Below are 12545 nucleotides of genomic sequence, written 5' to 3' on the forward strand. Positions count from 1 at the left end.
AAACACCTCCCCGTCTACACGAATTATGACCACATGAATTCGTTTGGTCACTGCGCCATTCGCGTGGTGACTGTCAAATTCGTGTGGCCACATTTCACCTTCCAAACTTCGTTTTTCAAACTCCATTTCAACAACAATCAACTCTACACCTAATCTAACATAAAACCCTAACATAATTCATCAAAATCAGCAAACAATCAAGCATTTTCTTCGAAAATTTCAAATTCGAACCCTAACGCTAAACACCCAAATTTCACATCAAATTGCTCAAATCGTGAAATGAAATGCATAAAGAGATGACAAGGGTTGTTTTACTAACCTTTTTGTCCATCGTCATCGTTGGAAACGTCGAAAAAAGCACCGGATGAAATCAGAGTTGCCAAGTGTGTGAAACGTGTGTTCAAATTTGTCTGTTTTCGTGTGTTTGGCGGTGGTGCGCGTGGTTATGGACGATTTTGAGTGGAGGGGCATTTTCGCCTCTTCGCAATTTTGGGGCAGTTTTGTTTAATGTTAAAATTTAGGGGTAATTTTGTTTTGCCCCTTAATCTTTGGGGCAATTATTTTAATTTCCCTATTTTGAAAGAGCATATTTGAGTGAAGTTACACTAGCTATAAAATTTAAGAAAAAGGCTTATTTTCCATTATATATTTGATTATTGGATATATATATATATATATATATATATATATATATATATATAATGAAAGAGTCTGCAAATGGACATGTTTGCCTTAAGATTTGGTGCAAACTATTAAGATTTTGTTTTTGTATAATTTTTGAGCATCCAAAAAGCCTGCAAATATTAATAATGGAGTCTTTTATCTACATGAAACCTATCCAATCAAAATTTCAAGTTCCCAGTATATTGAAATGATTTGTGATGGATGAAGAAGATGATGGGTTTAGGGTTGCATTAATTTTGAGTGAATCAAGAAAAAAATATATTTAATAAATAAACGGATGCATGTTGATGAATTAATAAGGTGGCAAAGTTGGTCCAACCTTTAAGCTTCCCGCCGGGGTGACGCTTCTTCTTCTTCTTCTTCTTCTCTCTGCTTGGGGCTTTATATATTGTGGAAACTAAATCTTCAAGGAGGAAGAATTTACTTTTGGGTAAGCGTTTTAATTTGTTTATAGTTAACTTTTATATCATATCATTTTTCTGTTGATGGTAAGTAAGAATATATAATTTTCAGTTCAATGATTTACCATTTTATTGTTTCAATTGATTACAGGTTAAAAAAGATTATCATTGATGGAGTCCGAAAAGAGGCCTCATGACAGTGTGGAAGGTGATGAATCAAAAGGCCAAATGAACCCCACCAAAAAGACAAAGCAACACTCATCAACTAAGACTTTTTGGAGTGAGGATGAAGAGATTTCAATCCTAAACACTGCAATCCAATTTTCAAATCTAAAAGGACTCGACCCAACTGCCCATGGCAACAGGACTCAATTTTATACATTCATCAAACAATCATTTTCCTATCATGATTTTTCCAAACGCCAAGTTCGCAAAAAATTGAAAAGCCTGAAGAAAAATTTCGAAAGAAATGTTGTCGAATCAAAGGCCTTTTTAGATCCACATCAAAACAAAGTGTTTGAGCTTTCTCTCAACTTATGGGGAAGCAAAAGCATAAGCAAAGATACTCCTGCTACTGCCAATGAAGAGGTCCAAGACGCAACTCAAATTGGTAGTGAAGTTGAAGAAGAGGGAAAAGTTTGTGATGTTTGAAACTCAGATGATGTGTTTTCACTTTCTTCTTTAAGCACTTTTACGGTCATTAAATTAAAACTTTGATTTTATTTTTCATTTAACATATTCACTTATTTCATTATTTCTCACTTATTTCATTTTTTAACTTAATAATGAACAATCATCAAATACAAAGAAAGACCCCAAAAACGTGTAAATATATATAAAAGAAAGAAATACCAATTGAGCTTTACAAGGGGGGGTCCTTTGTGTCAAGTGTAGTTTTGGGTATTTTGAAGCACTAACTTATTACAAAACAAACATAGAGGAAATTTAAGAGTTAAGTAATACCATATGTAATCTTGTCTGCCGCATTTCTCTTCCTCCATCTTAATGGTTTGACAAAGCAAACAAGTTAGTTACTACAAATGAAAACTAAAAAATGATAAGACCAAGAAGAAGAGGATTTGAAAAAATCATTTATTTGGGATAATCTTTTGTTAAAAGTAATAATAGATTTTCATTAAAATATTTTATTTTAATAAGTTTACTTGTGTAAATTATTATTATATTTGAGAAAATTGATATATATCAAAATAATTTTTATATTTAGTTGATAATAATAAATTATTAATCTGATATGATTTCACTCAAATTTCCTAAAAATAAATCCTAAATTTTTTGTAGACGAAATTAAAATTTTGTTGTGTTAAATTATCATTTTGGAACATAATTATAATTATTCCTAAAATTATCATTTTGGACAAAACCAAAAATACCCCTAAAAAGGAATCATAAGTTTTGAAGACGAAATTAATTATCATTTTAGGACAAAAATAAAATCGTCCGTAAAATTATTATATTTTCATAAGATTTTATTTCATCCCCTAAAATTATCATTTTGGAAAAAAACTAAAGTTGTCTTTAAAAATGAATTCTAAGTTTTGGGAATAAAAATATAATTTCATCATCTAAAATTATCATTTTAGGACAAAAATAAAATTATCCCTGAAATGATCACTCTGAAACAAAATTAAAATTGTCCTAAAAGTAAATGCTACATTTTTGGAGATAATATTAGAATTTCATCCCCTAAAATTATAATTCTGAGACAAAAATAAAATAAAATAAAATAAATCTTTAGTTATGAGGACCAAATTAAAAATTTGTCTCTTAAACTATCATTTTAGAATGAAACTGAAAATGTTTTAAAAAATAAATCTTTAGTTTTTTGGGATGAATTAAGATTTTGTCCTCTAAAATAATCATTTTGAGACAAAATCAAATTTTTTTTTATAAGTAACATTATGAGACAAAACGAAAAATGTCACAAAAAATAAATCCTAAGTTTTTGGGGGATGAATAAACTTTTGTCCAGTAAAGCTTCTAAAGTTATAATTTTAGAACAAAAATAAAATTATCTCTAAAATTATCATTCTGGGACGAAATTAAAATTGTCCCTAAAAATAAATCCTATGTCTTCGGTAACAAAATTTTATCCCCTAAAATTATTATTCTGGGACAAAAATAAAATTATCTCTAAAATTATCATTCTAAAATGAAACTAAAAATGCTTTTAAAAATAAATCCTAAGCTTTTGTCCTCTAAAATAATCATGGATGAATTTAAAATTGTCCATAAATATTTCATCTCTCAATTAAATATTTGTTATAGTGAACATGTTTATAGTTTTTTATTAAAGGTACCAAACTAATCTTTCTAAAACAAGACAAAATAAAAAGTTTATGATTGTGTTTTTCAGTAACTTCAATAAAAAATACTAAAGATTGAGTCTCTTTATAGGAAAATCTAAAAGTTTAATTATTTTAATAAAAAAATTTTGAGAGTTCAATTTCATCAATAGATAAAAACCAAGTTCGGTCTTTTTAATTGAATAAAACGATATTTTCAAGTGTTCTTATTCTTTCTAGAATTTCATTAACGTTGTGGAACTTGTAAAAATTTTGAGTTTTCTATCTTATGTTTGTATATGTAAACACAATTCACAAGTTTACTTACATTAAGCCAAAAGAAATTATTATGGCCTTCGTAAGTTTTCTTAATATTTTTATGGGAAAAATTTTATTTGACAAAAAAATATAGTGTATGAACTCTTTGATCATACTTGTAGAATTGTAGATGTCACCTATCAAGGGTTTTTTTTTTTTTGTTTTTTAAAGGATTTATTAAGAATCATGGGTATCTTAATCTTTTCATTGAATAAGTAGATTAAATACATTCATGCACATCATCACATGCTTCCAAATACATTTCTTTTCGGCCTTTGAAATATTATTAAAAGTGAATCAATTAGCATAATATTTCTTTGAAATATTATTCCAAATACATAATTATATCTCTCTCTAACCTTAAATCAATCTTTTTATCTCCCTATAATAAGTTCTAATCACCTCATTTATGGCACCAAAGAAACGGTCCGTTCTCATTGGAAAGAAGAAGAAGACACATCTCAAGAAGAGGAAGATGATGAAGAATATAAACCCACTGAAACAAAGCCTCTTCCCCAACTCCCTAATATTTTGAAAAAACTATTTCCCCCTAATCCATGGTCGATCTCTCTTGACCATGGGAGAATTCATTCTGTCCATGGGATCCACTATTCCCACGGACAGGAGCACCAATGATTCTAATCCCTTTTTCGGCCCAAAAATCGTCGTTTCTGAGTCTAATTTCAATATAAATCAAATCTACATATTCTATAACACAAAACCTCTCAAGAAATTAAACCAAAACAACCAAGAATCAAAACATTTTATGCATTGCTTAAAATTGGAATCCTAAAATTTCAAACCTCAAAATCTTCCTCAAATCTCAATAATCTTAACAATCAATTAATTCAAACAAAAGGAAGGAAAATGTACTAACCTTCTTTATCATTTTCGATCATTAAAAAACACGAAAATCGATGAAAATCCCTTTGCTAATGGAAGGCCTGTTGGATACCCATGGGAGACGTGAAATTCTCTGATTTTGTACAATGAAACCATGGGAAAATAATGAGAAAAATATGTAAAATTCTTGGTTTATTTATAAGGGCAGTTTGGTCATTTCACAAAAGGGGGCATTTTTGCTTAAACCTAATTGTTTTAGGTAATTTTGCTTAGACCCTCTTAATTTAGGGCATTTAATATAATTTCTTTTTTTTTTTTTAACATGGTTTGATTTTGGGTAAAATAATATTATTTATAGTAATTTAGAGTTAGGAGTGAAAAAGTATTTTTAGCTCAAACCTTGGATGCAGAAATGTTATTTAGTCTTATTAATTTGATATAAACTTTTATATATGATAATATAAAGTCAATTTATTGTTTTTTAACCTGAATGATGTATGTAGAATTTGAATGTAACACGAGATTTTGCATGAATATATACTTTTTTTCGACATTATTTGATGGTTGTATGAGAACTAAGTCAAATTTATTTATAATTAATTGTTAATTGTTAATATTGTTTCACTTATTAATGCACAACTATCTATGTCTATTTATCTTCAACTTTGATCAACCTCTTTCTCTCCCTTTACAACTATCAGATAGGACTATCAATTCAGACGAGTAAGGTAAGTCTAAGGTCAAATTGTTTGGTTTGAAAAATTTAGTTTCAAGCTAAATAGAATTTGAATCTTGGGTGACCTTAAATAAAAAAAATTGTCTATTAAATTATCAAACTTGAACTTTAATAGAGATTGTTCAGGTTTAGGCCTAAGGGGTTCAAAAATTCTTTGTAGTTAAGGGCATATTTGTCATGTTTTCAAACCTTCTAGAAATTCTAAGGGTGTTTTTGCAAAGTTTTTTAAGTTATAAAATGGGTTAGAAATAGACCTAAAACAAGCTTGAACTACAAAAAATTTTAATGAACTAGATCTAAACAAAAAATCTTTGGCCTAAAACTTGAGTCTGAATTTTTTTTACGAGCATCAATTTGAATAAGTCAACCTTACTTTGGTAGGCCTGATTGACAACTCTAGGCACCAATATTTCCACAACACCAACATTCAATAGGCCAAACAACTATTTCCCACCCATTAAGTTTTCAAAAGTTAAATTTCCGAATATTAACTACTTTTATTAATGAATTTTGTTTAAATTTTGTATAAATGATTGTTTTACCTTTTCATTGAAGTTATGAAATTGTTATTAATACTAGATATAAATGTCAAATTACCAATATATATTTACTAATTTAAAATTTATCATTTAGGACCCCTAATAAAATTAAAACGCCACCAACTTTAGAATATTGTATTTTATTTAAATCTTTACGAGTTTAATTTTCATTTTTGAATCTATTGAGGAATATATTAAAATTTTAAAATTTTTAGAACAATTTAAAGTTTTTTGAATTTCAAAAAAACCCCTAAAATTTTTATTAATAATTCTATCATTTTCAAAAATTAAATTCATCCTCTAAACATATGTCATTTTGAAAGAGAAAAATAAAATTAAAAAATCTATGCAAAATGACCATTTTATCATTTCACTTCATAGAATTCTCTAATGAAAATAGATGATATAATGGGTAGGAATCTAGCTTTTTGAATCTTTAAGGATGTAAATTTGACATTTTAATAAACCTTGGATGTAAAACGTACTTTGGCCAACTATGTTATATGATATATAAAATTACGATTTTTTTAAAGGGGAAATTATAATAAAAGGCCAAAATTAAGGGGGTCTAACAAAATTGCCCAAAATAATCAGGTTAAAGCAAAAATGCCCACTTTTTGTGAAATGACCAAACTGCCCCTATATATAAACAAGGAAAATTTTCATATTTCCCATGGTAAACTTCCACGGTTCACTATGCAAATCAGTAGATAAATCGTGCTCTTTCCACTGTCCCACGGTCAAATAGATTTTCAACGATTTTCGTGCATCCGACAATCGAAAATGGTAAAGAAGGTTAATATATCTTCCTTAATCTTGTTTGAATCAAGTTATTGTCATATTATTGAGATTTGAGAGAGATTTTACGGTTTGAAACTTTAGGGTTTCAATTTTGAACAATGCTTAAAATGTTTTGATTCTTAGGTGTTTTCGTTGAATTTGTTGAGAGGTTTTGGGTTATAGCCTATGTAGATTTGATTTATGTTGAAATTGGAGGCCGAAACGACAAATTTTTGGCTGAAAAATGCGTCCAAAGTAATCGACAGTCCGACCGTGGGAATAGTGTATCCCACGGTCATGACGAATACTCCCACAGTCAGGAGACATTGACCATGGGTTAGGGGGTTAAGTAGTTTTTTTAAAACATTAGGGAGTTGGCCGTTAGAGATTAGTCCACGACAGGTGTTTCTGAAATTTGTCATGTGACAATGGGTTGTTGCCGTGAATACTGTGGGTTGGGGGGAAAATTTTCTTTTTGAAATTGCAGGGGCGCTAATAGATTCGAAAATTACTGAGGGGGTAAGGGATAAATATTAGACCTGTTTGTAATAAAAATTTTCTCAAGGGGTAAATTGATATTTTTCACATATAGGGTTTCTCAACGTGTAGTTTTCGAATTTCATATTCGTTTTTTCTGTTTTAGGGTTTTTCAATATGTAATTTTTGAATTTGAGATTCAGTTTTTCGATTTTTGTGCCTTTTGGACACATTTTACGATGTAATAACGTAATTTCACTCAATATTTCGATTTTCTCGTTTATAAAATATATTGACTCGTATTTTTGAATTTCAATTTTGTTTTTCCAAATTTCATCGTTTTATGATATATCGACTCGTATTTTTTCAGATTTTCCAACTATTTTTTCCATTAGTGGCATTCTTACGTATTTCAACTGATAGAGTTTGATTTTCAATTTCGTTTCTTTGATTGTTCACATTCTATGTGATTTCAACGTATAGAATTCGAATTTCATTTTTGTTTTTTCAAATTTTGCCGTTTTATGATATATCGACTCGTATTTTCCAGATTTTTGAATGATTTTTTGATTGTTGCCATTCTAGGGTATTTCAACGTTTAGAACTCGAATTTTAGTTTCGTTTTTTCGAATTTCACCATTTTAAGATATATTGAATCGTATTTTGAAGATTTCCGAACAATTTTTTGATTATTAACATTTTAAGGTATTTCAAAGTATAGAATTCGAATTTCAATTCCGTTTATTTGATTTTCATTTTTTCAGGATATATCGATTCATATTTTAATATTTTTGACTAATTTTTCGATTGTTAACATTCTCTGATATTTCAACGTGTAGAATTCGAATTTTATTTTCGTTTTTTCGAATTTCATAGTTTCAGGATATATCGACTCGTACTTTCCAGATTTTTGAACGATTTTTTGATTGTTGACATTCTAGAGTATTTCAACGTTCAAAATTCAAATTTTAGTTTCGTTTTTTTGATATACGCTCTTTCAGGATATATCGACTTGTATTTTCCAGATTTTCAAACGATTTTTTGATTATTGACCTTTTAGGGTATTTCAATGTTTAGAGTTCCAATTTCAGTTTGGTTTTTTTTATTTACGCTCTTTCAAGATACATCGACTCGTATTTTCCAGATTTTTAAACGATTTTTCAATTATTGACCTTTTAGGGCATTTCAACGTTTAGAGTTCGAATTTCAGTTTCATTTTTTTGAATTTTACCGTTTTAGGATATATCGACTGGTATTTTGAAGATTTTCGAACGATTTTTCGCTTATTGACATTTTAAGATATTTCAAAGTATAGAATTCAAATTTTAGTTCTATTTTTTTTATTTTCGTCCTTTTGGATATAACATTTCATTTTTCAAATTTTCAACTGATTTTTTTATTGTTACCATTCTATGGTATTTCAACGTATAAAATTCGAATTCCATTTTCGTTTTTTCAAATTTTACTGTTTTAGGATATATTAACTCGTATTTTTCATATTTTCGAACAATTTTTCATTTGTTCATATTCTAGGGTATTTCAACGTTTAGAATTCGAATTTCAGTTTCGTATTTCTGATTTACGCTCTTTTAGAATATATTGACTAGTGATTTTTAAGATTTCTAAACGATTTTTCGATTATTAACATTCTAAGGTATTTCAACGTATAAAATTTGAATTTCAGTTCCATTTTTTTATTTTCACTGTTTTGAGATACTGAAATCTTATTTTTAAAATTTTGTCATTTGCTTTTTGATTGTTTTCTGTTTTTCATCTTTCTATGTTTTTTTATTACTACATTTGTTTACATATTTGCTTTTTATGAATGTCTTACGAATTTTTAAAATTTTTGTAGGATATTTCTCGCAAAAGAAAACGTGTTGAAGGTGAGCTGCAAATCCCCGATGAGTCCAGATACTTCTGGGCAAATGTGATAGGTCGTGCACAATGCATTGCATTATCTAGGATTACTTCTACATTGACCCTGGATCAGCTATGACTATTTGAGAGGACATGTTTCGGGTATCTCATTCGTTTATCTAAAACTAAATTCTCTAGGATATTGGTTCATACATTTCTACTACGACAGCTACATCAGCCCTCTGCTAGAGACGAGTTTTGGTTTAGGGTTAGCGAGGTTGATGTGAGATTTAGCCCGTTTGAGTTTGCTCTGGTGATAGGCCTTTTGTTTAGTGGACGCACTGATATTTTTTCATATATTCCTCGCTCCTCCTGACATAAGATCAGAGATACGTACTTTCGAGGTTGTCTGAAGGTGCAGTATCATGACACAAAGCGTGTTTTCTTGTCGAGGTTGTCTGATATTTTTTCATAAGGCCTTTTGTTTAAATGGTCAGAGTCCATGCATTGAGGTCAATTTCCCCACACGCCCAATGTTGACAATCATAATTAATAGGAATGTACACCTGTAAAAGAAATAACAAAAAGTTAGTATATAACATAATCTTAATTAAAGATGTGTAACCGATTATATAATTTTGAACTTTTTAATTACTTTGTCAACTCTCGCCTATGCAACGTATCTCATATCCTTTCCCCGTTCTAACAGCTGCGGACATATCCTTTCAATATGATCTAGTAATAGTCGAGGCCATTGAAGGTTGTCACAATTAACCACTTCTCAATCCTGTAAAATACGTGGTAGCCAACCATCCCAAAACGCATCAACACATGTCCAATTAGCATTTGGGTAGGAATGGGCAACATCACCAAGTAACTATCCATATGCTAAAAAAACAATATAAACATAAAATTACTTTGTTTATAGTAATGACAATGTACAAATATAATATAAAAATATATTGATAACTTAGTCACATCATTCGTTAGCCATTTGGTTTCGGTGTAAATCTCGTCCTACCAGTCAAGCTTCTTACAAGGCCCGTGCAAATAAGTTAATGTTGTGTCATTATTGTCGGCGTTATCATACCATTGGTCAAAATCAATATTTGTTGGTTGGTTCCCTTCCCGTGCCCGATGTTGTCTCATAGGATCTATAAAAGGGTTGAGTAGTAACCGCCCCTTCTTGATAATTCTTCCCTGTAATGTCTTTCGGGTATTCGACCGAGGTTGAAATGGTGTCTCCACAGGTCTATGCTCAGTGACCACCTCATAATAATCAGGCGCACAAACATCATCATCCTGGGCGACCTCAATAATGACCTTCGCTGACTCATCCTGTGTTATCACGAAAGATTATTATAATATAATTATCATCGTTACATTTTAAATGTTAAACAAATGATTTTTGGACTTACTAACCTCATATCCAAGGGTGGCATGAAACATACGTTGCATCTCACACACTTTTGTTTCAATGGATGTTTGTCGCTCTTCAAATTGTCTAAAACGTTCTTCCACTGTTTCCATAAACCCACGTAGCATTTTCTCAATACGAACATATTCAGTAGTAGATGTGGGTGCAGTATGTGTAACACCGGGGGATCTTCTTGTCGTTTCATGAGGGGACATTGATGTTCTATGTGTGGAACGACGCTCTGATCTAGTAACCGGTGGTGGAGACCATCCAGACATGCTTGGACTATGTATAGGTGTGCTTTGACGTATGGGGTGAGGAGATTGGATTGCAACGCTAGATTGAATAGAGATACGGTTATCATCAAATTCATCTGTGTACCCCATGTAATCCATAACCTCTCTAAACCAAACTGATTGCTTTCTCCTCAACAGATGGAATTAAGACAAGAGTGACAACATTCTAACAAATATTTTAATAAATATATCAATTTTTTATATATAACTAATTAACTTGATTTTTTATGTCAAAAAATAAATTAACGTACCTAAGAAGTTCCAAATATGTTGTTCACAAGATCCCACCCCGGCCGCTCAAGTGACTTCCATCTCAACATGCGAGGGATCCTATCTTTGGACTTGCAAGCTGCGAAACCCCTCAGGCTACTGAGAGTTTCATATATCCATATATGCATCCCATATAAAGATAAAATTTATGAAATGAATATGCAACCCAAAAAAGTAAATAATATAAGTCATATTTATTTATAAGGTTACCTGAAATGCAACTGTAAATCCCATCAATGCATAACCTTGCACTGGAATGTCTGGATCGTATGCTCGATGCTCATTCATAACTTCTTCATATCGTTTCTCCACTGTTCGACTCATTGATTCCGCAGTCAACCTCCAAACCATAGTCCCCTATGGAAATCTATTGAAACTGTCTCAATCATCTACTAACTGCATTATATGTTCTGACACCACTCTTCAGTTATCTGCTCCCAATAATCCATAATGTATCAGATATAATACAGCTATTTTGACCGCATCTTCATCATTGTCTCCCCATGCCTTAGATATGAAATTTTTACCTAAATCCCCATGAGTCACTGATTTACCAATTCGAAAGTATTTGTTTCTAAAATTCAAAGAATCTATGGTTATGTAATCAATTATATCCGATTCTGTACTAAACCTCAATTCAGTAATCATAGCAAACTCAATCGGACTAAATCTATAATCGACCCCATTTAATCGAAACCAAAACACTTTTCCCAACTCACCCTTATTTACTTGTCGAAATAATACACTATGTAATAGGGTTGAACTAGATTCATGCATTTCAAGATCCAAAAAATGTCCAAAACACGTTCGTCTAAATAATATTTTATGCTCTCTAATATGTTTCACTGTATCCTTGTGACTACGAATATTAATGGTAACTCTAATCATGCACATCATGAAATCGCCTCTCTCCCACTTGATTATTAATTGGAAATTTTTGTGAAATCGAGTTTAAAATGAAATGAAATGTTTTTAGTTTCATTCAATAAAGCTTAAATGTAAATAGTTATAAAGCAGATTTCACATTCTGTAATTAGCATTTTGTGTTACTTTGCGCGCGGTTTGCATGATGTTTGCACAGTATCTATGCGATGTTTACGCAGTGTATGCATGTGGATAATCAGTTTATGCAGTTTATGCGCGCATTAGCGCGGTTTGGGAACGGACAGTTTGCGCAGTTGGCGTGGTTTGCATAGTCGATGTGGTTTGCGCAGTATGTGCGCTTTGCGAGATTGCACGGTTTGCGCGGTGGCTCTGCAAATTTGCATGGGTTTTATCTTTCGACAGTTGTGCTTTCAGACATCTATTAACATCAAAACTACATCATTTTATACCATTCAAAACATTCAAAAACATATATACATAAATCGACAGATTTTAGGGTTTCACTGTAAAAACCCTACCCACCACCGTAACCACCACAACTGATGCATATTCTCAACAAAAATAATTTTTTCATCCAATACATCCCAACACTAAACCATCTCAATAAATTATTTACACTGAATCATCAATTTATCAACAACATTAAACCAAATAAATAAATACAAATGATAACTAACCTGTGAAGCCATTGTTGGTTGATATATTATCGTTGTCGGTGCCGCTTCTACTGCTTTTA

At 30.8% G+C, this 12545-nt stretch overlaps 1 protein-coding gene across 1 annotated transcript; it reads left to right on the top strand.

Moving 5' to 3' along the window:
• Window positions 1-1256: 1256 nt before the first annotated feature.
• On the top strand, window positions 1257-9080 carry LOC123224038 (probable transcription factor At1g11510). Its single transcript, XM_044647515.1, has 2 exons — window positions 1257-1721; window positions 8937-9080. The coding sequence occupies exons 1-2, from the start codon at window positions 1257-1259 to the stop codon at window positions 9078-9080; spliced, it is 609 nt and encodes a 202-aa protein (XP_044503450.1).
• The last annotated feature ends 3465 nt before the right edge of the window (window positions 9081-12545 follow it).

The sequence above is a fragment of the Mangifera indica genome, chromosome 8 (genome assembly GCF_011075055.1).
Source record: "Mangifera indica cultivar Alphonso chromosome 8, CATAS_Mindica_2.1, whole genome shotgun sequence".
Lineage (NCBI taxonomy): Eukaryota > Viridiplantae > Streptophyta > Magnoliopsida > Sapindales > Anacardiaceae > Mangifera > Mangifera indica.